The sequence below is a fragment of the Salvelinus alpinus genome, chromosome 28 (genome assembly GCF_045679555.1).
Source record: "Salvelinus alpinus chromosome 28, SLU_Salpinus.1, whole genome shotgun sequence".
NCBI classification, from domain to species: domain Eukaryota; kingdom Metazoa; phylum Chordata; class Actinopteri; order Salmoniformes; family Salmonidae; genus Salvelinus; species Salvelinus alpinus.
The window spans coordinates 22,328,393-22,354,284 of NC_092113.1; the positions used below are offsets into that span (position 1 = coordinate 22,328,393).

Sequence of the window (25,892 nt, forward strand, 5' to 3'; positions counted from 1 at the left end):
CAGTAAGGGCCTAGTACTGAGCCTTGTGGCACTCCTTTGGTTATGTTAAGAAAATTAGACTGAACTCCATCAACAGATATACACTGACTTCCGTCGTGCAGGTCATTTTTTAACTAGCCGCAGGTCTCTTGGTCTAGACCAACTTCGGATAGCCTCCGTAGCAGGAGTGCATGATAAACTATATTGGATACTTTCGACAGATCAATAAAAAGGGCAGCGCAGTGCTCTTTCCTGTCTTGTGTGTTTATGTAATTTAAGACTTGAGAAGCAGGGAGATGGTGCTGTGACCTGGCCTAAAGCCTGACTGGTGAGCATTCAGAATACATTTTCTAAAAAGGACCGCATTTGAGAATTTACCAAGAGTTCTAATATTGTCGCTAGACGTGAACGGTTTGAGGTCGGGCAATAATTATTAAGATCACAGGGATCACCACCTTTGTGGAGCGGGAGAACAAAAAGAGCCAACTTCCACACCTTAGGAATAATACCCAAGAGAATGGCTAGATTAAAAACATGTCAATTGCTCCAGAATCCAGCATGGGTCAAGCATGTCTGTCCCAGTGGATTTGTTTTACATAAATAAAATAGGATTACTAGGAATGTTCTGAATGCTAACGGATTACTTTCAAACCGTAACTGCTACACAGGGTTGGGAAGGGTTGCATTCTTTATTTATTTAACAAGGCAAGTCCGTTAAGAACAAATTCTTATTTACAATGACGGCATACCAAAAGGCAAAAGACCTGAGGGGATGGGGGCTGGGATTAAAAATAATTATAATCATTTCTAAATGTAATCCATTAGTTACTAGATACCAGTCCAAAATTGTAATCAGTAACATAGCTTTTGGATTACCCAAACTCAGTAATGTGATTACTCACATTTTTTCCTTTTTCCTTTTGGATTACTGTAAAGTAAAAAGGATCCATCAAACGCACTTAGTGTGTCATCACATTGGTCTCTCACTTGTGGTTAGACTCGCTCAGGTGGAACAAACTTAAACTTGTGCCTTTTTTCAATGCTGAATTGAATGTTATTGAGAGAACAAAGGTATCATAATGTATTTTTCTTTTTTCACTAACATCCTTTCTGAATTTAAAAGTAATCTAGGTTTTTCAAAAGTAATGCAATCTGATTACAATATTTTTGAGGGTAATGTAACCGATTACAGTTTCTTTTTAATAACTGATGACATGCAATCAGTTACTCCCCAACCCTGCCTCTACACAACCTACATCGTTGTCACCATATTAGCTAACATCATAGTCAACAGCGGAACTAACGCGTTAGTAAACCTACAACCCAATCCATGTGTACGATCACGCAGTACAGTGTACAGCAAGCAGTTCAGCAGTTACACCGTTGGGGCCCAGTGGCAATAAATTAATACAAAATTGCCACTGCGTTGCAGTGTTTGATAGCCTTGGCCAGCTAGCTAACATTTTAATAGCATTCCTCTCTGTTTAAGTCAGGTTGTTGAGTAGGCTAAATTTGCTACATTAGCTAGCTAAGTAAGTGAAAGGTAAACTAAGAAGAACAAAAAATTTAACTAGATCTCTCTCTACTGCTTTTCCTTCATTTTTGAATAAAGGAATAATTTGTTCAAAACTGTTCAACTATTGTCTTTCGCTCTCTTTGAGTCAACTACTCACCACACATTGTGCCCTGCAGTGCTAGCTAGTTGCAGCTTATGCTTTCAGTACTGGATGAATTATCTGATCTTTTGATTGGATGGACAACATGTCAGTTCATGCTGCAAGAGCTCTGATAGGTTGGAGGCCGTCCTACGGAAGTCATCATAATTACTGTGTAAGTCTATGGAAGGGGGTGAGAACAATGCGCCTACAAGGTTTAGTATTGAAGTCAATGTACCCAGATGAGGATGGAGGCTAGCTGTCCTCCAGCTACACCATGGTGCTACCCTACAGAGTGCTGTTGAGGCTACTGTAGACCTTCATTGCAAAACAGTGTGTTTTAATCAGCTATTTGGTGACTTGTGAATATATTTTTATCATAGTTTTTATTAGAGCCTCCACAGGTGCATGTGTGTGTGGGGGTGCATGTGTATAGTGCCTCACCATCTTCATTGTGTGGTGGGTCATGGAGAATCTTTAGGTAGCACTCAAACTGAGCTGAGAGGATCTGGCTGCGGGTCACTGTGGTTGACACAGGGTTGATAGGCACCTCTTCTGATTCCAGCACATCTTCACAGTGGTACACCTATTGGATATGTTTAAGGGCCCCTTTTGAGTTTCTAATATGACAAAGACATCACACACACACACACACACACACAGAGTAGTCGCGCTCTCTCACCTCAACTCCCAGGAGTAGCACCGGAAGCCATAGTGCTAGAATCCTCCACATGGTTCTATATGGGACAAAGAGAGGTGTTGCCAGTGAGTATCAGTGAACTATGGCAAGAGGAATCACAAGCATGGAAATAATATAGAGGAGCGAGTGGCTGTATTTCTAACTTTGGGATATACTTCATGTGGTTTGGTTCACGGTGGGGATTAATTGCAGCAATGGCTCTCTTTTGAATGGACCACTCAACAGTAATTGGCCATACTATGAGGAAACAACAAAAATACTTGTTTGTTCATGATTCTACTGTCTGTCTTTGCACCCGCTGAACACGCAGCGTGTACAAGTGTCTCAGAACAGGATGTCCACTCTCAATAGGAGGTCACAGCACCGCAGTCATTCCACTCAAGGACATGCATATTTACAATACCAAGCAGGATGTTTATTTGATTATGGTTGAAATTTGAAACTGGAAAAACGTGAAGTATAACACTAGTGTCCCATCATGAAATCCACATTTTAATTGACTAACCCAGTTTAAAAGCACAGTAAACTTCCTGTTAGAACAAGAACATATAAGTATATAGATTGTTTTAGTAGTATTAGACATGAAAATGATGAGTGTAAAACATGAGCAAAGGGAGAGAAAGACAGGAGGAAAAGAGAGGATAGAATATGGAACACTGTGGAGCTTTGGGTGAAGACCAAGGACAATCCACAGAGGCTTATGGTTGGCCCAGAAATACAATACACTGGTGTAGTCTATACACTCTTAAAAAAAAAAGTGCTATCTAGAACAATAAATGGTTCCTCAGCTGTCTTCATTGGAGAACCCTTTTTGATTGTAGGTAGAACCCTTTTGGGTTCCATGTAGAACCCTTTCTATAGGGAAAGCCAAATAACCCTTTTTTCTAAGTGTGTATATACAGTGCATTCGGAAAGTATTCAGACGCCTCGACTTTTTCCACATTTTGTTACGTTACAGCCTTATTCTAAAATTGATGAATGTTTTTCCTCATCAAGCTACACAAGATACCCCATAATAACAAAGCAACAAAACAAAACCTTATTCAGACTATTTGATAGGATATTCAAAATTGAGCTCAGGTGCATCCTGTTTCCATTGATCATCCTCGAGATGTTTCTACAAATTGATTGGAGTCCACCTGTGGTAAATTCAATTGATTGGACATGATTTGGAAAGGCACACTATATAAGGTCCCACAGTTGAGAGTGCATGTCAGAGCAAAAACCAAGCCATGAGGTCAAAGGATTTGTCCTAGAGCTCCGAGACAGATGTGTCGAGGCACAGATTTGGGGAAGGGTACCAAACATTTTCTGCAGCATTGAAAGTCCCTAAGAACACAGTGGCCTCCATCATTCTTAAATGGAAGAAGTTTGGAACCACCAAGACTCTTCCTAGAGCTGGCCGCCCGGCCAAACTAAGCAATCGGGGGAGAAGGGCCTTGGTCAGGGAGGTGACCAAGAACTGTCCCTCTGACAGAGCTCTAGAGTTCCTCTGTGGAGATGGGAGAACTTCCAGAAGGACAACCATCTCTGCAGCACTCCACCAATCAGGCCTTTATGGTAGAGTGGCCGGATGGAAGCAACTCCTCAGTAAAAGGCATGACAGCCCATTTGGAGTTTGCCAAGGGACACCTAAAGAACATGAGAAACAAGATTCTCTGGTCTGATGAAACCAAGATTGACCTCTTTGGCCTGATTGCCAAGCGTCACGTCTGGAGGAAACCTGGCACCATTTTCAGCAGCAGGTACTGGGAGACTAGTCAGGATCGACGGAAATATGAAAAGAGCAAAGTACAGAGAGAGATCCTTAACGAAATCCTGATCCAGAGCGCTCAGGACCTCAGACTGGGGTCAAGGTTCACCTTCCAACAGGACAATGACCCTACGCACACAGCCAAGACAACGCAGGAGTGGCTTTAGGACAAGTCTCTGAATGTCCTTGAGTGGCCCAGCCAGAGCCCGGACATGAACCCGATCGAACATCCTCTGGAGAGACATGAAAATAGCTTTGCAGCGACGCTCCTCATCCAACTTGAGGCTGTAAACAGCTGCCAAAGGTGCTTCAACAAAGTACTGAATAAAGGGTCTAAATACTTACATGATAAAGTTTTTTATTTGTAATACATTTGCAACAAAAAAAAAATCATTATGGTGTATTGTGTGTAGATTGGTGAGGGGGGGGAAAAAACAATGAAATCCATTTTAGAATAAGGCTGTAACGTAATAAAATGTGGAAAAAGTCAAAGGGTCTGAATACTTTCCGAATGCACTGTAGGGTCCTCTCTTCAATGGCTTGTCACCTGACCAAAGTCCCAAAGGGAGACACAGGGACATGGTGTCACACGTGTTCTCATCCAAGACTATACAACACCCTTTCACAATCAAGCCACGTTCCCAAGCCCTTTACATCTGTAAAACTACTATTTGCCTCCTATGCCAAGGAAAACAAACTGTAATGAGAACTGTAATAACAGTCTACATTCTGAGGACATCAATTCATCAGATGAGAGAGAGAGAGACTGCTAGGCCAGCGCGGAAGAATGTCCAACAGAAAATGTTTCCATGGAGGGACTATTTTCAGGTTGTTCTCCATCATCTAGGGTTGTGTTTCCATGGAGAGACCTAGATCAGTCTATCATGTAAGTGACACCCTTCACTTTCTCCTTTTATGAAGGATAATGGTCATCAGCAAACATCATGATCACACAACCCTAGATGATAGAGAACAACCTGAAAATAGTCCCTCCAACTGTCCTTTTGATGCACTATAGCTCTAGCATAGTGGTCAGTAGATTTTCTGCCAACAACAGTTTTTTCCAAGAGGAACCCTTTAGGGTTCCAGGAAGAACCCTTTCTACATGTAACCCAAAAGGGTTATCCTATGGGGATAGCCGAAGAACCCTTTTACACATCCCGTGTAGCTCAGTTGGTAGAGCATGGTGCTTGCAACGCCAGGGTTCTGGGTTTGATTCCCACGGTGGACCAGTATGAAAAAGGTATGGAAATGGATGCACTCACTGTAAGTTGCTCTGGATAAGAGCGTCTGCTAAAATGTAAATGTCAGTGGATTTTCTGCCAACTACAGTTTTAAGTAGGAAATACAATGCTTAATGTTAACGCCACTGTAGTTTGTCTGAACAAAGCTGATATTGTGTCATTGAATATTAGTGTCTAACAAGTCTGGGATTTTTTAAATTTTCAATTGGTACCATGCGTTGCCACATTTAATTACCCCAATTAACAAGTATTGATTCAAACACATGCAGTGTTTGCTATCAAAACATTTGAATTCCTGTAGACTAGACAAAGAGGCCTAATTAGGCTATGAAAAATATCAAGACCAAGAAAGAAACGGCAAAAGAAAGCCTTAATCAAGCTGTTGCATTTGTTGCCAGAAACAAAGCCATGACCCATGAGCTACAACAGCTTTGGGCAGAGACCCATTTGTCTATTGTTATTGTACTGTTCTATGTGTTTGTTGCTTTGATGTAGAGAATCGAGGAAGAACGGAAAACAAAAGATAGAGGCCATGCTGTGATTGTGAACACCCTTGACTTGTATAAGGACGAGAAAGACATTACCAGAGGCCACTGCCTCCTATCATTACCCTGACATGGAAGGAAAGAGTAGTCTGTTTGGATATGTGTCTGTGGCCAACACTAGTGGTGTTACGTCCGTCGTTAGATGAATGAGACCAAGGTGCAGCGTGGTAAGCGTACATCTTTCTTTATTTAGATGAACACCAACAAATATATATATGAACAGAACGTTCTGCAGGCTACACAGTAACTGTACAAAAACAAGATCCCATAAACTCAGGTGGAAAACAGGCTACCTAAGTATGATCCCCAATCAGAGACAACGATAGACAGCTGCCTCTGATTGGGAACCATACCCGGCCAACAAAGAAATAGAACACATAGATTTTCCCACCCAAGTCACACTCTGACCTAACCAAATAGAGAATAAAAAAAGGCTCTCTAAGGTCAGGGCGTGACAAGTGGTCACATACTCTGAGTCCTAATCTAGGTTCAACAGAATTTCAACTCAAAACAAAATGCACAAGAGGTGGCGTTAAGAAACTCACATCCCTGGTTCAGCATCCTAGGTAATCAACATATTTAAAGATCAAATTGGTACTTATATTAATAGTTGATGCAAAATTTTGATTTACACTATTTACATTGATTTATTCACTGGTTTGCACACTGACATATTTACAGGTATGACTATTTAAAAAGTGTAATTACTGCTAGAAACTGTCCCTTGACAACCACTCAGGAGGCTCTTCATAACCACTCAAATAATTCTTTCATTCCAGTCCAAGTCTTTTAAGTCTGACTCACAGGAATGTATTCTGTGTTCTAATCTTTCAAAGCACTTTTACTTGTTTTGATTATCTTCTTGGGTTACATATAACACATGTGCACTTCCATAGATAAATGAAAATGTCCATTTACACTTTCATAAATGTCTCCATGTACCATGGAGTGTATGGGTAGGTTCAGACAAGCCTTTCTCATGTTCACTCTTCCTTACATTATGTTCTACCAAAGAGTCCTGCCACTGGAAAAATACAGATGTGGCTGCAGTGTCTTCCCACATGAAAAAAATACTACCGTTTTCTATAGTAAAATGTAGTATACAATACGACACACTGCAGTAATCAAGTCAAATCAAACTGTAATGGTTGCATACACATATTTAGCAGATGTTATTGGGGGTGTAGCAATGCTTATAATGTAGCAAAATGCTTGTAAAAATTAGTATCCCTCGATCATGTGTAGCACTATAGAATGTTGTAGTATACTATAGAATAATATAGTAAATACTACAGTATTATCCGCAAAAACACACTTTTTGTAGCAAATAAAAGTAATGTTTTTTAACTATAGTAAAAACTACAGTTTTTAATTTGCATATACCCTGCCCATTCCCCTCCCTTTGTATTGCAATTTGTGCCACCCATTAGTGAGTAACCTAAATGCCAAGTGTAGACCATATATTGTGTTCCCTACAGGTTATAGTTCAGCGCTTCTGCTCTGTTCGGACCCCAGTTTTACCCATCTACAAGTTATGGAAAATGTGCGCTTTTCTCCAGTATGTTTCCTGAAGGAGAAAGCCTCCATTTATGTCAAATATAATAAAACACTATAGAAAACACTGCAGTAATGTCCACAAAAACACTACAGTAAAAATTACAGTATACTAGTCTGCAAAAACAATACAGTAAATACTAAATTCTGCAAAAACACTACATGAATTAATTAGAAACAAGTATATTTACTACAGTATTTAGTTGCGTTAACTGTAAATACTACATTAAATACTACAGTATTTCAATGTAGTGTTTTTGCAGACTAAAGTCTGCAAAAACACTTCAGTAAGGTCCACAAAAACACTACGGGAAATATAGTTTTTATACCATAGTATTTTTTTTATGTGGGTCGCACCGTATATTGAACATCTTGAGTATTTCCCGACAGCAGCAAGAGGAGCTGTTTATATTGTGTTGGACTTTTACGAGGGAACTCGAAGGGATGGAGGGGAAGCAACACGTTTCCCACGATTTCCATAGGACTCTAAAGTGGCTGACGCGTTTGTGAAATGGATTGCCATGAATTTTATTTTCAACCCAGATCCTGAAACCTTTTTGTGTTATGATGTGCAGAATCATCCCAAGGCTCAACTACCCCCGTCATGTGGCAAGAAGAACCCTTCTTTATGATTTGTCTAACCTGTCTGTCTTTGACCGGACAATACGATATCATCTTATGGTGTGATTCTAAAACCAAGGTCTCTCAGAAAAGCTTTTCTCATGTTTTTTTGTCTCCACCAAGCACCATGCTCCCTAACCCTAAGCTGTTAACCATTTTATTTCACCATTAAAAAAAAGATAAACTTTCATCCAGTCAGTTTTATAAATTCCTCTGAGACAGACCTTAATGACGTCTGGGCTCTAAATTTCCACCCACGCGTTAGAAGCATCTGTAACCCATTTGACTAGGAGAGATGCTAATCATGCATTCCATGTTTTTATGAAAAATATTTGGATTTCCCAGCTCCTTTTTGATGATCCCATGACCCCCGAGAGCAATTCATCTATTTCTGTCCTTTAGGGGTTACATTCTAATGGTGGCTCTCTGGTGCCAATTAGTTGTTTCTTGCCACATGATGGTGGTAGTTTTGGTATTTTATTATGATTCCCATTAGCTGTTGCAAAAGCTACTCTTCCTGGGTCCACACAAAACATGACATAATACAGAACATTAATAGACAAGAACAGCTCAAGGACAGAACTACATAAAAAATGTTTAAAGGCACACAGCCTACATATCAGTGCATACACACAAACTATCTAGGTCAAATAGGGGAGAGACGTTGTGCCGTGAGGTGTTGCTTCATCTGTTTTTTAAAACCAGATTTGCTGTTTATTTGAGCAATCTGAGATGGAACGGCGTTCCATGCAATAATGGTAAACCATTTGTTGAGTTTAGGGACGACCTCTACACAACTTCCCCCTCTCTTTTGCTAATTGTAGGTCAGGCAGTCATAGCTCACTGACTGTTACTCACTGGGGAGATGCCTGTCTATTTGTATTTCAAAAGGGGCTGTGGAGAGCCTCTCCAAATCCCAGGAAGGATAAAGTATGAGGAGGCCTCTCTTCCTTAGTTGTCCTGGCACTTCCGTTCCCCTCTCCCAACAGCCACAGGTTAAAAATATGCCATTGTTACACCTACAAAGGCAGAGGGTTTTAGAAGGAAGAAAATTTTGAACTTTCAACATTGGGTGTTGGTGTCAGTAATACTTTTATTTTTTATTTTTTACATTTAACTGCCTGAAAATGATTCCCGAAATGTTTTATTTGAACTAAAACAGTTCTGTCAAATCAAATGTATTTGTCATATACGGCGAATACAACGGATATAGAATTTACCGTAAAATGCTTGCTTATGAGCCCTTACCAATGATGCAGAGTAAAAAAATATTTTCAGCTTCCAGGAATTGTGTACATAGCCTTGCGACCATGGGGCTGTGCATTATCATACTGAAACATGAGGTGATGGCAGCAGATGAAAGGCATGACAATGGGCCTCAGGATCTCATCACAGCATCTCTGTGCATTCAAATTGACATCAATAAAATGCAATTGTGTTCATTGTCCGTAGTTTATGCCTGCCCATACCGTAATCCCACCACCACCATAGGCCACTCTGTTCACAACTTTGACATCAGCAAACCGCTCGCCCACACGACGCCATCTGCCCGGTACAGTTAATCGGGATTAATCCGTGAAGAGCACACTTCTCCAGCATGCCAGTGGCCAACTAAGGTGAGAATTTGCCCACTGAAGTCTGTTACTACACCAAACTGCAGTCAGGTGTAGACCCTGGTGAGGATGACAAGCACGCAGATGAGCTTCCCTGAGACAGTCTGTGCAGAAATTGTTCGGTTGTGCAAACCCACAGTTTCATCAGCTGTCCAGGTGGCTGGTCTCAGACGATCCCGCAGGTGAAGAAGCCAGATGTAGAGGTCCTGGGCTGGCGTGGTTACACATAGTCTGCGGTTGTGAGGCCGGTTGGACATACTACCAAATTTTCTAATACGACTTTAAGAGATTTTTGTTCAGTGTACATCTGGATAGATGGTACTTAAACACATCCGGTAAACTGTACATTATATATAGTGTTTGTGCAGTCATAAATATTATAGATCAAGGGCTTTTAAAACCACCCCTCAGCTGCTCTCAGCCAATCCCACCTACAGTATCTCCGTAAACCACCCCCTTATGATTTTCAACTGTGCTGGGATAATTCACATACATTCTGAACCTTTCTAATCACATAGTATCTACAGATTGTAAATTAAAGATGAATATTTTTACATAAGTTATTATATTGTTGATTGACTATGGCTTTCCAAATCTCCCAACAGTGCTTTTTGCAGGGCTAGTTTTAGGTAAATGTGATTTTTCAGACACTGCTGAACCTGTGATCAGAAATAAGCTACATAGGGGTAATACCAGAATACGTGACCTAATGATTCTGTTTCTTCTCAGCAAAATCTGCCGAGATGAGATGGTTGTATGCCCCATACACATAACATTCTATTGGTGGCAAGAATTTTGAATAATCATTTTAATTGAAAAACTAAGTTTTGAATAAAGCGTTGTTTTGTGTATCAGTTAATAAACCATGTGCCATGGAATCGGAACATCCTAAATCTTTTCCCAGCTATTTTGCAACCTGTATTGCGCCGCCGCTGTCAACATTTGTCCTCAAATGAAACTGGTATATTTGTTTATTTTATGCCCCCCTTAAATTGCTAATTTTGGTATTTTAATAAAAGGCAGACACACAAGAACCTTCTCCCCCTTCCACCTGCCTCCTTAATTTTTGCAGTAATGCTGCAATCAGTTGGTTAATGCTGCAATCAGTTGGGTGTAATTTTGATTTTCCATATTTTTGTTCACTGCACTTGTGACAACTCTGTTCACGATATTATGAATAGGAATGGTAAAGAATACCTTTTTATTAATAAAGAATGTTTTTTTTTATTTTTTTATATCAATCAGTATATTTGCGTTTAACCATAATAATTATTCTGCCTTTTCTGGGGGATAACTGGAATTGCAACCAGCTTTGTATGGCTTGTTTGAGTATAACTTTTGTATTACTCTAGCTTTTAGTGAGAGGTTTAATGCTTTAATGTGTAATCACTTTAGACTCACTCTTATTATATAAATAGGGATATTTAATTTTGTCTGTCTTTCCGTTTCAAATAAAAGAATTTTTTGCTCATAATTTGAAAAACTATTTGTCTGGAGTAAGCAGCATCATAAGTCATTATGTAAACTGTGATATGACTAGAGTTAAATCAGTGTGATTTTTTTTTCCATAAATGGAGAGGTATGGCACTCTCCCTGGTTGCAAGATCCTGTTAATTTTTGCTAACTTTCTATTGAAATTTGTTGTATCGAGTTCATTTATTTTTGGGGGCATATGAATACCAAGTATGTCTACTTCACCATCAGACCATTTTATTGGTAAACTATAGGGTAATGTTAAAGTTGTCTTTTAACAATTCAATATGTAATATGGTACACTTATCATAATTAGGTTTTAGTCCAGAAAGGTCAGAGGAAAATATCTAGATCCTCAACGAGACTGTGCAGTGATCCAAATTGCAGACTTAAGAGAACTTAAGTCGTCAGCATACATTGACACGTTGGTTGTTTAACACTGGATTTGTAACCGCTTGACATTGTTGGAACTGATTTTCATAGTTAAAATTTAGATGGCCAAAACAAAGATAAGACAATGGACAACCTTGTTTAACTCCTTGACAGTTCAATACTTTGAGAAGTAACCATTATTTACATTGCCTTCAGAAAGTACTCACACACCTTGACCTTTTCCACATTTTGCTGTGTTACAGCCTGAATTTAAAATTTATTAAACATTGAGTTGTCACTTGCCTACACACAATACCCCATAATGTCAAACTGGAATTATGTTTATATATATATATATATATATATATATACACAGCGGGGCAAAAAAGTATTTAGTCAGCCACCAATTGTGCAAGTTCTCCCGCTTAAAAAGATGAGGCCTGTAATTTTCATCATAGGTACACTTCAACTATGACAGACAAAATGAGAAGAAAAAAAATCCAGAAAATCACATTGTAGGATTTATTTGCAAATTATGGTGGAAAATAAGTATTTGGTCAATAACAAAAGTTTCTCAATACTTTGTTATATACCCTTTGTTGGCAATGACAGAGGTCAAACGTTTTCAATAAGTCTTCACAAGGTTCACACACCGTTGCTGGTATTTTGGCCCATTCCTCCATGCAGATCTCCTCTAGAGCAGTGATGTTTTGGGGCTGTTGCTGGGCAACACGGACTTTCAACTCCCTCCAAAGATTTTCTATGGGGTTGAGATCTGGAGACTGGCTAGGCCACTCCAGGACCTTGAAATGCTTCTTACGAAGCCACTCCGTTGCCCGGGCGGTGTGTTTGGGATCATTATCATGCTGAAAGACCCAGCCACGTTTCATCTTCAATGCCCTTGCTGATGGAAGGAGGTTTTCACTCAAAATCTCACGATACATGGCCCCATTCATTCTGTCCTTTACACGGATCAGTCGTCCTGGTCCCTTTGCAGAAAAATAGCCCCAAAGCATGATGTTTCCACCCCCATGCTCCACAGTAGGTATGGTGTTCTTTGGATGCAACTCAGCATTCTTTGTCCTCCAAACACAACGAGTTGAGTTTTTACCAAAAAGTTATATTTTGGTTTCATCTGACCATATGACATTCTCCCAATCTTCTTCTGGATCATCCAAATGCTCTCTAGCAAACTTCAGACGGGCCTGGACATGTACTGGCTTAAGCAGGGGGACACGTCTGGCACTGCAGGATTTGAGTCCCTGGCGGCGTAGTGTGTTACTGATGGTAGGCTTTGTTACTTTGGTCCCAGCTCTCTGCAGGTCATTCACTAGGTCCCCCCGTGTGGTTCTGGGATTTTTGCTCACCGTTCTTGTGATCATTTTGACCCCACGGGGTGAGATCTTGCGTGGAGCCCCAGATCGAGGGAGATTATCAGTGGTCTTGTATGTCTTCCATTTCCTAATAATTGCTCCCACAGTTGATTTCTTCAAACCAAGCTGCTTACCTATTGCAGATTCAGTCTTCCCAGCCTGGTGCAGGTCTACAATTTTGTTTCTGGTGTCCTTTGACAGCTCTTTGGTCTTGGCCATAGTGGAGTTTGGAGTGTGACTGTTTGAGGTTGTGGACAGGAGTCTTTTATACTGATAACAAGTTCAAACAGGTGCCATTAATACAGGTAACAAGTGGAGGACAGAGGAGCCTCTTAAAGAAGAAGTTACAGGTCTGTGAGAGCCAGAAATCTTGCTTGTTTGTAGGTGACCAAATACTTATTTTCCACCATAATTTGCAAATAAATTCATAAAAAATCCTACAATGTGATTTTCTGGATTTTCTCTCTCTCATTTTGTCTGTCATAGTTGAAGTGTACCTATGATGAAAATTACAGGCCTCTCATCTTTTTAAGTGGGAGAACTTGCACAATTGGTGGCTGACTAAATACTTTTTTGCCCCACTGTATATTTGTATTATTATTTTGTTACAAATGAAAGGCTGAAATGTATCGAGTCAATTAGTATTAAACCCCTTTGTTATGGCAAACCTCAATAAGTTCAGGAGTAACAATTAGCTTAACAAGTGACATAAGTTGCATGGACTCACTGTGTGCAATAATAGTGTTTAACATGATTTTTGAATGACTACCTAGTCTCTGTACCCCACACATACAGATAATTGTAAAGTCCCTCAGTCGAACAGTGCATTTCAAACAGATTCAATCAAAGACCAGGGAGGTTTTCCAATGCTTTGCAAAGAAGGGCAGCTATTGGTACAGTGCATTCGGAAAGTATTCAGACCCCTTGACTTTTTCCACATTGTTACGTTACAGCCTTATTCTAAAATGGATTAAATTGTTTTTTCCCCCCCTCATCAATTTCATAATGGCAAAGCAAAAACAAGTTTTTGAAATGTTTGCTAATTTATAAAAAATAAAAAACAGAAACATTACATAACTATTCAGAACCTTTGCTATGAGATCTCAAAATTGAGCTCAAGTGCATCCTGTTTCCATTGATCATTCTTGAGATGTTTCTACAACTTCATTGGAGTTCACCTTTTTGTAAATGAAATTGATTGGAACTGATTTGGAAAGGCACACACCTGTCTATATGAGGTCCCACAGTTGACAGCGCATGTCAGAGCAAAAACCAAGCCATGAGGTAGAATTCCAAGCCATGAGGTAGAATTTAATATCATCACCACTTTTGAGTTTCTTTGCCCATGACAGAAATGTATTGCTCTCTCCCAGTCCTTTTCCCACACAACCTCATCTGTAATTGTAGAGTGAGTTTACCTGGCTGAAAGATAAGTAATATCTATTGTTTACAGGAAAGATTCATCATCTTTTTTTATAATCTGCTAAACCACTACAATTATAACTAGCTATACTCATAATGAGATACAAGTTTCAATTATACATGCCTGTAAACTTACTAACAAAATGTACATTTACATTTAAATCATTTAGCAGACGCTCTTATCCAGAGCGACTTACAAATTGGTGCATTCACCTTATGATATCCAGTGGAACAACCACTTTACATTGTACCATGATGATCAACCTGCTAAACACCCTGAATGTATCATACTTACCAATATTACAAGAATCAATACATGACCTCTATCCATGTAGCTGTACTATAATGTATGCACTGCTAAACATACTGTAGCTGCAACTGACTCTAAGTAGACCTCCAGCTGTCTTCCAATATCCTTCCTGTGAAAGTCTCCCCGATCCCAGATGGGGCTGTTGTCCCTGATACTATCATACCACCTCTGTACCCGTAACGCACCTTTAGTGTCTTAATGCACACCTTCAACCACCGATTGGCATGGCCAAAGTAAAGAATTGGTACTGTCCCGTGAAACCTGTTTCAATGCTGCCACCCCTCAAGCGCCCAGCCAAAACCTTGTAAGCCTATGGCATGACCATGAGAAGTACATCCTCTTTTGGAATTAATGGAAAAAGAAAAAGGGACCGAGAGAAAGAGAACAATAAATGCAATAGCACTGAGGACAAAAAGACCTTAAGATACCCAGATAGCAGCAAAGTGTGGAACATAATACTAATGATAATAACTAATTATATCAATAGTGATAGTCTAACAACTAATCATCTTCCCAATATAATACCAATATTCACTTGTGAGCTTTACCTTTAACAGCATTGTATGCTGTATTTGAGGTAGAAACTTATGTACATGAAGGCAGGGTAAAGTCACTAGGTGTCAGGATAGATAAGAGGTGTGTGTGTGTTTGTATGTGTGTTTGTCTTGTGTCTGTACGCGTGTGGAAGTTTTGTGTGAGAGTGGAAGTGTAGTGTGTGGAGTGAGTGTGTATACACTTAGTGTACAAAACATTAAGAACACCTTCCTAATATTGAGTTCCACCCACCCTTTTGCCCCCAGAACAGCCTCAATTCATCAGGACATGGACGCTACAAGGTGTCCAAAGCATTCCACAGCGATGCTGGCCCATGTTGACTCCAATGCTTTCCACAGTTGTGTCAAGTTGGCTGCATGTCCTTTGGTGGACCATTCTTGATACATGGGAATCTGTTAGTGTGAAAAGCCCACCAGTGTGGCAGTTCTTGACACAAACCAGTCTGCCTGGCACCTACTACCATACCCCGTTTAAAGAAACGTAAATTTTTTGTCTTGCCCATTCATCCTCTGAAAGGCACACATACACAATCCATGTCTCAATTGTCTCAAGGCTTAAAAATCTGTATTTAACCTGACTCCTTACCTTCATCTACACTGATTGAAATGTATTTAACAAGTGACATCAATAAGGGATCATAGCTTTCACCTGAATCCCCCTGGTCAGTCTATGTCATGGAAAGAGTAGGTGTTCTTAAAGTTTCTCAACACTCAGTGTATATAGTCTTGTGAGTGTGCATAGTCAGTGCAAGATAGGGTCAGTGCATACTGTACATAATGTGTAAACCTACCTGTATGGACCACAGTGAAAAGTCTAATCTGACAAATGGAGTATTTCATGGAAAAGATTCTTTACTTTTACTTACTGATTCCATAAATCACTGTTTTGTTTTCTAGGGATTTTCAAAAAGCTGTCTATTTGTGAGTGATTATGGACTTGCTTATTTTCCCATAGCTGGATCCAAAAATAGTTTTCCAAGCTTGGAGCCATGCCACACTTTTTCCTGGAGGCAAAGAGAGAAAGAGCGATGGAGAGAAAGAAAGACAGCACAGACTGTCCAGAACAGCTCTCCAACACACTGTTCCGACTCCCATAACTTATCACTGTGATACCCCCAAACAAATACACTCTGGTGCCAGTAAGACTGGGAGGATGCACTCTAGCACCCCCCCCCCCAGTTTATATGCCATCCAGTTCCTCAAAATAAAAAATTATCCATAGGTAACATGATACCCTGGCCCCCATTTCCTTTCACTACCCCAAAAAAGCAGAGGTTAGTTAGGCACAGTGTCTTGGCATGATTGCAAAAGGGTTTTGGACTAAAGTAGAAGGCACACAAAACCTATTTATACCACTCAACAGCTGCCTGGCAGGTCCAGCATGTTCTGGGGCAAAGACATGTTGGGGGGCGGGGACTTCTGAACAGCACCATTAAAATCGACAGTTCACCCAAATAAAAAAATGACACATTGGTTTCCTTAACCTGTCTATAGATAAGACATGACCACAATCATGTGTAACAGTTTAACTTTAGTCCGTTCCCTCGCCCCGACCCGGGCGCGAACCAGGGACCCTCTGCACACATCAACAACTGACACCCACGAAGCATTGTTGCCCATCGCTCCACAAAGGCCGCGGCCCTTGCAGAGCAAGGAGAACCACTACTTCAAGGTCTCAGAGCAAGTGACGTCACCGATTGAAAGGCTATTAGCGTGCACCACCGCTAACTAGATAGCCATTTCACATCCGTTACACATGCTTTGGTTTAGTTTCCAGTGGTGGAAAAAGTACCCAATTGTCATAGTTGAATAAAAGTAAAGATTCCTTCATAGAAAATTACTCAAGTAAAAGTGAAAGTCACAGAGTAAAATAATACTTAAGTTTAAAAGTATTTGGTTTTAAATATACCTACAAGGAAAAATCCACCCACACACTATATTTTGGTATTTGTTTCATTAGTCCATTGTTGATATAGTCCCAAAAGGTTTTGAATATAAGCAATCAAGTTTAAGTTACAACTTTCAAAATACATAAATACAGCTGGTATGAATGCATCATATTGTCTGTATTTATGTATTTTGAAAGTTATACATCTTGAAAAATTGATTGCTTACATGCAACAACAAAAAAAAGGCTAAAATATACTTAAGTAAATGTTATAAATCATTTCAAATGTATTATATTAAGCAAACAAGATAGCACGATTTCTTGTTTAAAATTTTTCAGATAGCCAGGGCCACATTCCAACACTCAGACGTCATCTACAAATGAAGCATTTGTGTTTAGTGAGTCCGCCAAATCAGAGGCACTAGAGGTGACCACGTGAATTGGACCATTTTCCTGTCCTGCTAAGCAATCGAAATGTGAAGAATACTTTTGGGTGTCAGAGAAAATGTACAAGAGTAAAAAGTACTTATTTTCTTTATGAATGTAGTGGACGAAAAGTAGAAGTAATCAAAAATATAAATAGTAAAGTACAGAACCAAAAAAGCGACTTAAGTAGTACTTCAACGTATTTTTACTGTTAGTTTCCATGGTCTGTTTCCACATGCTAACATTTTAGCATTTGTGGCACAAGCCCCATTCAAGTAATGGTACTTTCACGCATCATGTTCAAACCATCCTAAAGTATTTAACATGTATTTGTGAAGCTCAACAAAGTCACTTATATATGTTTTAAATATGATGCACGAAAATGTCTAATATTGCACGACTTGAATGGGATTTGTGCCACAAATGATAAAACGTTAGCATGTGGAAACCGTGACAGGGAAACTAAATCAAAGCACGGGCTGCAGTCATTCCTTGTCCATAGAGTGCTTACAGGGTAAGGAAACCCAAATACAATTTTGTAATTTGGGCGAACTATCCCTTTAAAACAATAGGCATAAATAGAACAGATCTGGAAACACCTCAAGTTACTTATTGCCAGCTTTTGATGTGAACCCCTATTCATAATTTGAGTGTCATAAAACAGCCACGTGTAGTTATATGAAGGCACAACAGTCAAGGAAATTAATTTCATTTCACGTACATTACTTGTTCTTAAAAAGCTAATTTGTTGCAATAACCACGTACGTCCACACGCACGCGCACAAACACGTACACACAATTGGATTTTGCAACTTAAAATTCATGCACTCCAATTCCCAAACAAGGCAACCAACTAACTGGTCTGGGCTTGTTTATCAATCAACATGTTTGGGTGGAGTTATCCGTGCATTAATGCCCAAATGTGCCAATATAACCAAATGTGTTTTAATTGTTTTTACTAATTGACATTTTGTTTAAAAACAAACATTTTCCATTTACTTAAAAAGGACACTAAATTCTTGAAGTTTCGCTGGGCATACATACAGTAAGCTACTGATAGGCGCGTAGCATATCTATGATTTGAAATCGTGAGACAATCACAGTAACATTCTGTAGCTGGTAAAAAATAAAAAATAAAGCTATTTATGTTACAAGCAAAAACATTTAAATCTAACATGGACATACTCTTGGAAAATATGCAAAAATACCTTCAGAATTTGCTGGATGCTCTAACTACTTTCCAAATCTTCCCACCTTCACATGTTCCAGTGTAAATGTGTCAGGCACTGCGTCCAGCCCGCACCAACGCATTGAATTGATAACAGCGGATATTGAGGGCGGTCCATCTCACCCGCATGAGGCTATTTTATTATCAACATTAAAGGTGTAATATGCATAAATCACACCACCATTTCCTGGTTGCTAAAATTCGAAAAGTTCTACTAGTTTCAATTTATGTGACAAAACAAGCAATGCAGATATTCATTGTACCATCTCAACCGATGTGAAATATATTTTCAATAACCATAAATATAGTATTTTCTACTTTTTGAAGCTGGTGTACAAAACCGAAAGTAAAAGAAGCAAATACGAAACTTCAGAACTGGAAGCATCGTGCACAAAGAACAGATATACCACTTCTTAGACTTGCTTTCAATGAGAATGACAGATCTATAACTCATATTTCTATGTGAATTCGGTCTAGCCCAAAAAGTTACATATTGCAGCTTTACATTTAATTTCTGAGCTTAATTGGTTATTTCCATGATTGATTTAGTGTTTCAGTTGTTGAAGTAATGCTCAGACATATTTTATAGTCACTATTATGTGATGTAGTCAACCTACTACTCCTTCCACTGCACATGACTGTTGACATTAATGGCAGGTCAACTGTCTGAGGCTTTTAGACTATAGCAAGCTGCTGCTTCACTCACATTAAACAGAAAATGCCTGAATTAATTGGCTGATGTGTGATTTTTGTTGTTGTTTCAATTTATTGAAGTCACAGTTACATTTATAAACATCGACCTGGCATGGTCAAAAAAAAAGGAATCTCTGCACAACCCGAATTTTGGTAACTCACTAAATTTCTCATGATCTAACATTCTAGTTAATATTCAAGAGTACTGAGCACAGACATAAGGATTTCCACCCTCTGACATAGAGAAGACATTACACGTACACACTCAGTAGCTACTGAGTAATGCTGCCCTCTGATGTCTATTTATTCATTTTCTTCTTTTGCTGAATATATTCTGTACAGTCTTTTGCATGAATGTTACCAGATCAACAAAATTATACAAATTATGATGAACAAGTAAAAGTAATCATGTCATTAAGCCTACAGATAAAAACGAATACATTGAATGTTATATTTGGAACCTGAAATCTAGAACCACAAATAATTGTCAGTAACCACATTTCCATCCACAATTTTTATCATAAAGTATGAAAAAAAGCACAACAGCTGTGATGGAAATAGGAAGTTTCGGTAAAATGTTATGAATGCCGACAGATAATTTGTTAGTTCGACATGGGGGGGGGGGGATCTTTTTGTCTAAAATGAGTTATGCAAGAAACGTAGGACATAAGGTTACACATCCTTTATATGTATATGACTCGGGAAACCATGCCGTTAATTAGTCTACAGATTAAATAAATGATGATGAACTTCACAGAGTTGTGAAAATGCATGGTCATATTGATGCTCCTTACAATAAATATTGAGGGTGTTATTCTGGTGACATGATGATCGATGCTTGACTGCCTTTTGACAAATTAAAATATTCTAGCTTTTATCCATAATAATCTCATCATGTAGAACCTATCAGCACTGTATCTGCGAGCTGTTGGCTAGAGCCGTTGGCACATTTGCTATTTAAAGCAGCAGTTTTTGTGACAAACTACAGTAGAGTTGAAAATAAGATGGAAACATGAAAATGTAAGCGGGAAAAAAAGACATTTTGTGTGCACTATGTCATCATGCACTGACTGTTATCTGCAACAAGTCCGTTTGGTGGAAACACTGGTGGGAAAATGCATATATTTTCTTTATGGGGATATTCGCAAGAAAATCTGTCGCCAATTGGATGGAAACCTAGCTAGTGTGTTACATTTTTAGCTATAATGTTTTATCTGTATCCTTTTCCAGCGGTGGGGGCAGGCTCCATCACACATATAAATAGATATAGGACTCATTGTTACGACTCCGACCGAAGGTGACTCCCCTTCTCGTTCGGGTGGCGCTCGGCGGTCGTCGTCACCGGCCTACTAGCTGCCACTGACTCTTTTTCCTCCCCCTCCTTATGTGTTTATTTGTTACACCTGTGTTTAGGTGATTCTAATTAGTTGGGCTTTATTAGTACGCTTCTTTGTGCGGGATTATTCAGTTGTAGTTTGGGATTTCGGGAGTAGATGTACGTATTGTTTGGTTCGTACATCAAGTGTATTTTGGACTGGGTTTTGTCCTCCGTGTATGGGACATTTGTTTGGTACACCCAGTAATTCCGTGTGGACATTTGTTTGCCGGTTGTGCATTAAAAGCACCGTATTGAACTCTCTGCTGTTCCTGCGTCTGACTTCACACCCCCCGACACCCAGACCGTTACAGAATCCCGCACCTATTGAAATGGAGTCAGCAGGAGCAGCAGCCAACCCTCTCCCATCGATGGAGGAACGGGTTCTCCACCACACCACCGTCCTCCATCGGATCGGATCAGCCATGGACCAAGTGATGGAGAGAATGGACCGATGGGAGAGGAGTGGGCTCCTCTCTCCACCTTCGGCTCCCCCCCCTCAGGACTCTCCATCCCCCGGCTCCAGCGCGCTCCGTCTTATGCTCCCGAGGGATTATGATGGAGCGGCGGCGGGGTGTCAGGAGTTCTTACTCCAACTGGAACTATACCTGGCCACCGTTCGCCCCACTCCCTCGGGAGCGGAGAGGGTGAGTGTCCTCGTCTCCTGCCTAATGGGTCGTGCTCTGGAGTGGGCCAACGCAGTCTGGAATGGCCCGGACTCAGCGAAGGAGCACTACTCAGAGTTTACCCGCCGTTTTCGTGCCGTGTTTGACCACCCCCCAGAGGGCCGAGCGGCGGGTGAAAGACTATTCCATCTCAGGCAGGAGAAGAGGAGCGCACAGGATTACGCGCTGGAGTTCCGGACCTTGGCCGCGGGATCAGGGTGGAACGACAGGGCCCTTATTGACCACTACCGGTGTAGTCTCCGGGAGGACGTCCGCAGGGAGCAGGGAGCTAGCGTGTCGGGACACCGCTCTTTCCCTTGATGAGCTAATTGACATGTCCATCCGACTGGACAATCTGCTGGCTGCCCGCGGGCGTTCGGAGAGGGTCCTGTGCGTTCCACCACCCAGCACCCCGGCTCCCATCCCGATGGAGTTGGGAGGGGCCGCGCCTAGGGGTATCGGAGGAGGAGGCCCCCCCTGCACCAACTGTGGTCGGAGAGGACACACGGCCGATCGGTGCTGGGGGGGTCCGTCTGGCAGTCGAGATGGCAGGCTGAACACTTCTCGATCACCCCAGGTGAGTCAGCACCAAACTCACCCAGAACCCCCTGTTGGTCACATGTCTTGATTTTTTTCCTTAAATTTTTCCCCTCTTCCCAGCATAGGGCACTAGTCGATTCAGGTGCAGCTGGGAACTTTATGGATTGCGGACTCACCCGTAAGTTGGGCGTCCCGCTTGTGCCGATAGATTCTCCTTTTCCCGTGCACTCCCTAGATAGCCGGCCATTAGGGTCAGGGGTGGTCAGGGAGGCCACAGTTCCCCTGGACATGGTGACGCAGGGGAATCATAGGGAACGTATCAGTCTCTATATTATTGATTCGCCTGCGTTTCCAGTGGTGCTGGGGATTCCCTGGCTGGCCCGGCACAATCCCAGTATTTCGTGGAGACAGGGGGTTCTCCAGGGGTGGTCAGAGGAATATTCTGGAAGGTGTCTGGGAGTTTCCATCGGTGCCACGTCGGTGGAGAGTCCAGACCAGGGTTCCACGGTGTGCATTCCCCCCGAGTATGCCGATTTGGCAATCGCTTTCTGTAAAAAGAAAGCAACGAAATTACCACCCCATCGACCGGGAAGGGATTGTGCGATAGATCTCCAGGTAAACGCTGCGCTTCCCAAGAGTCACGTGTACCCTTTGTCCCAAGAGGAGACGTTGGCTATGGAGACATATGTCGCGGAGTCTCTGGGACAGGGGTACATTCGGCCCTCCATCTCACCCGTCTCCTCGAGTTTTTTTTTTGTGAAGAAAAAGGAGGGAGGTTTGCGTCCGTGTATTGATTATAGAGGTCTAAATGCCATCACAGTGGGGTTTAGTTACCCACTACCTCTCATCGCTTCGGCGGTGGAATCATTTCTCGGAGCGCAGTTCTTTACAAAACTGGACCTCAGGAGCGCGTACAGTCTGGTGCGTATTCGGAAAGGAGACGAGTGGAAAACCGCATTTAGTACCACATCGGGCCACTATGAGTACTGCGTCATGCCGTATGGGTTAAAGAATGCTCCAGCCGTTTTCAAATCCTTTGTAGACGAGATTCTCAGGGACCTGCACGTGCAGGGGGTGGTTGTGTATATCGATGACATTCTGATCTACTCAGCTACTCACGCCGCGCATGTATCTCTGGTACGCAAAGTGCTTGGCAGACTGCTGGAGCATGACCTATACGTCAAGGCTGAGAAGTGTGTGTTCTCCAAACGAGCCGTCTCCTTCCTGGGTTATCGCATTTCCACCTTGGGGGTGGTGGTGGAGAGTGACCGCATTAAGGCCGTGCGTAATTGGCCGACTCCGACCACGGTAAAAGAGGTGCAGCGGTTTTTGGGTTTTGCCAACTACTACCGGAGATTTATCCGGGGTTTTGGCCAGGTAGCGGCTCCCATTACCTCACTGCTAAAGGGGGGCCCGGTGCGGTTGCGGTGGTCAGCAGCGGCGGACGGAGCTTTCAACAGGTTGAAGGCTCTGTTCACGGATGCACCCGTGTTGGCGCATCCGGACCCCTCTTTAGCATTCATAGTGGAGGTGGACGCGTCCGAGGCTGGGGTGGGTGCCGTGCTATCACAGCGCTCGGGTACGCCACCCAAACTCCGCCCCTGCGCTTTCTTCTCTAGGAAGCTCAGCCCAGCGGAGCGTAACTATGATGTGGGGGACCGGGAGTTGTTAGCGGTGGTCAGGGCTCTGAAGGTGTGGAGACACTGGCTTGAGGGGGCTAAGCACCCCTTTCTCATCTGGACCGACCACCAGAATCTGGAGTATATTCGGGCAGCTAGGAGACTGAACCCACGCCAGGCAAGGTGGGCCATGTTTTTCACCCGGTTCCGGTTTACGTTATCCTATAGACCAGGCTCCCAAAACGTAAAGGCTGACGCACTGTCCCGCCTTTACGACACGGAGGATAGGTCCACCGAACCCACTCCCATCCTCCCCGCCTCGAGGCTGATAGCGCCAGTGGTATGGGAGGTGGACTCGGACATCGAGCGGGCGCCAAGGGCGGAACCCGCGCCTCCTCAGTGTCCGGCGGGGCGGAAGTACGTGCCGCTTGGTGTTCGGGACCAACTGATTCGGTGGGCTCACGTCCTACCCTCCTCGGGTCACCCTGGGGTGGCGAGGACAGTGGGGAGCCTTCGGGGGAGGTATTGGTGGCCTACCTTAGCTCGGGACGTTAGGGTTTATGTCTCCTCCTGTTCGGTATGCGCCCAGAGTAAGGCTCCTAGGCACCTTCCTAGAGGGAAGTTGCAACCCCTCCCCGTTCCACAACGGCCATGGTCTCATCTGTCCGTAGACTTCCTGACCGATCTTCCCCCGTCTCAGGGAAACACTACAGTTCTGGTGATTGTGGATCGGTTTTCTAAGTCCTGCCGTCTCCTCCCGTTGCCCGGTATCCCTACAGCCCTACAGACTGCGGAGGCCTTATTCACCCACGTCTTCCGGCACTACGGGGTGCCGGAGGACATCGTTTCTGATCGGGGCCCCCAGTTCATGTCCCGAGTATGGAGGGCGTTCATGGAGCGTCTGGGGGTCTCGGTCAGCCTGACTTCCGGGTATCACCCCGAGAGTAATGGGCAGGTGGAAAGAGTGAACCAGGAGGTGGGTAGGTTTCTGCGGTCGTATTGCCAGGACCGGCCGGGGGAGTGGGCGAGATACATTCCCTGGGCCGAGATGGCCCAGAACTCACTACGCCACTCCTCTACTAACGTGTCCCCCTTTCAGTGTGTGTTGGGGTACCAGCCGGTCCTGGCACCATGGCATCCGAGCCAGACCGAGGCTCCTGCGGTGGAGGAGTGGGTACAGCGCTCCCAGGAGACCTGGAGGGCCGTCCAGGAGTCCCTCCAACAAGCTACTAGAAGGCAGAAGAGGAGCGCTGACCGCCACCGCAGTGAGGCCCCCGTGTTTGTACCGGGGGAAAGGGTCTGGCTCTCGACCCGAAACCTGCCCCTCCGCTTGCCCTGCCGGAAGCTGGGGCCGCAGTGTGTAGGGCCCTTCAAAGTCCTGAGGAGAATAAACAAGGTGTGTTATCGATTACAACTCCCTTCCTATTATCGTATTAACCCCTCGTTTCATGTGTCTCTCCTCAGGCCGGTGGTAGCTGGTCCCCTGCAGGACGGTGAGGTGCCGGAGGTCCCTCCTCCCCCTCTGGACATCGAGGGGTCCCCGGCGTATACGATACGGGCCATTCTGGACTCGAGACGCCGGGTGAGGGGCCTGCAGTACCTCGTGGACTGGGAGGGGTACGGTCCGGAGGAGAGGTGCTGGGTACCGGTGGGGGACATTTTGGATCCATCAATGTTGAGGGATTTCCATCGCCTCCATCCGGATCGCCCTGCGCCTCGCCCTCCGGGTCGACCTCGAGGCCGGTGTCGGCGCGCTGCGGGAGCCGCGCGTCAGAGGGGGGGTACTGTCACGACTCCGACCGAAGGTGACTCCCCTTCTCGTTCGTGTGGCGCTCGGCGGTCGTCGTCACCGGCCTACTAGCTGCCACTGACTCTTTTTCCTCCACCTCCTTATGTGTTTATTTGTTACACCTGTGTTTAGGTGATTCTAATTAGTTGGGCTTTATTAGTCAGCCAGCCCGTACGCTTCTTTGTGCGATTATTCAGTTGTAGTTTTGGATTTCGGGAGTAGATGTACGTATTGGTTGGTTCATGCATCAAGTGTATTTTGGACTGGGTCTTGTCCTCCGTGTATGGGACATTTGTTTGGTACACCCAGTAATTCCGTGTGGACATTTGTTTGCCGGTTGTGCATTAAAAGCACCGTATTGAACTCTCTGCTGTTCCTGCGTCTGACTTCACACCCCCCGACACCCAGACCGTTACACTCATCTTTATATCTGTGCCATTATAGCGTATGTGACAGCATTGTAGGTAGAGTTGGGAGAGATGCTGTTAAAGTTAAAAAGAC

General features: G+C 42.8%; 1 protein-coding gene across 2 annotated transcripts in view; it reads right to left on the bottom strand.

The window, feature by feature from the left end:
• LOC139557418 (calcitonin gene-related peptide type 1 receptor-like) overlaps positions 1–18,829 on the bottom strand; it is a 28,417-nt gene extending 9,588 nt beyond the window's left edge. The window contains exons 1-3 of one of the 2 annotated variants that reach the window (XM_071372200.1): positions 18,691–18,829; positions 2,317–2,371; positions 2,079–2,220 (exon numbers count right to left, since the gene is read on the bottom strand). In XM_071372200.1, the coding sequence (XP_071228301.1) occupies positions 2,079–2,220; positions 2,317–2,367 (193 nt within the window). In that variant the 5' untranslated portion in view covers positions 2,368–2,371; positions 18,691–18,829. Of the gene's footprint in view, positions 1–2,078; positions 2,221–2,316; positions 2,372–18,690 lie in introns of those variants that run through there. The other variant, XM_071372201.1, reaches the window with a different exon arrangement.
• Positions 18,830–25,892: the final 7,063 nt, after the last annotated feature.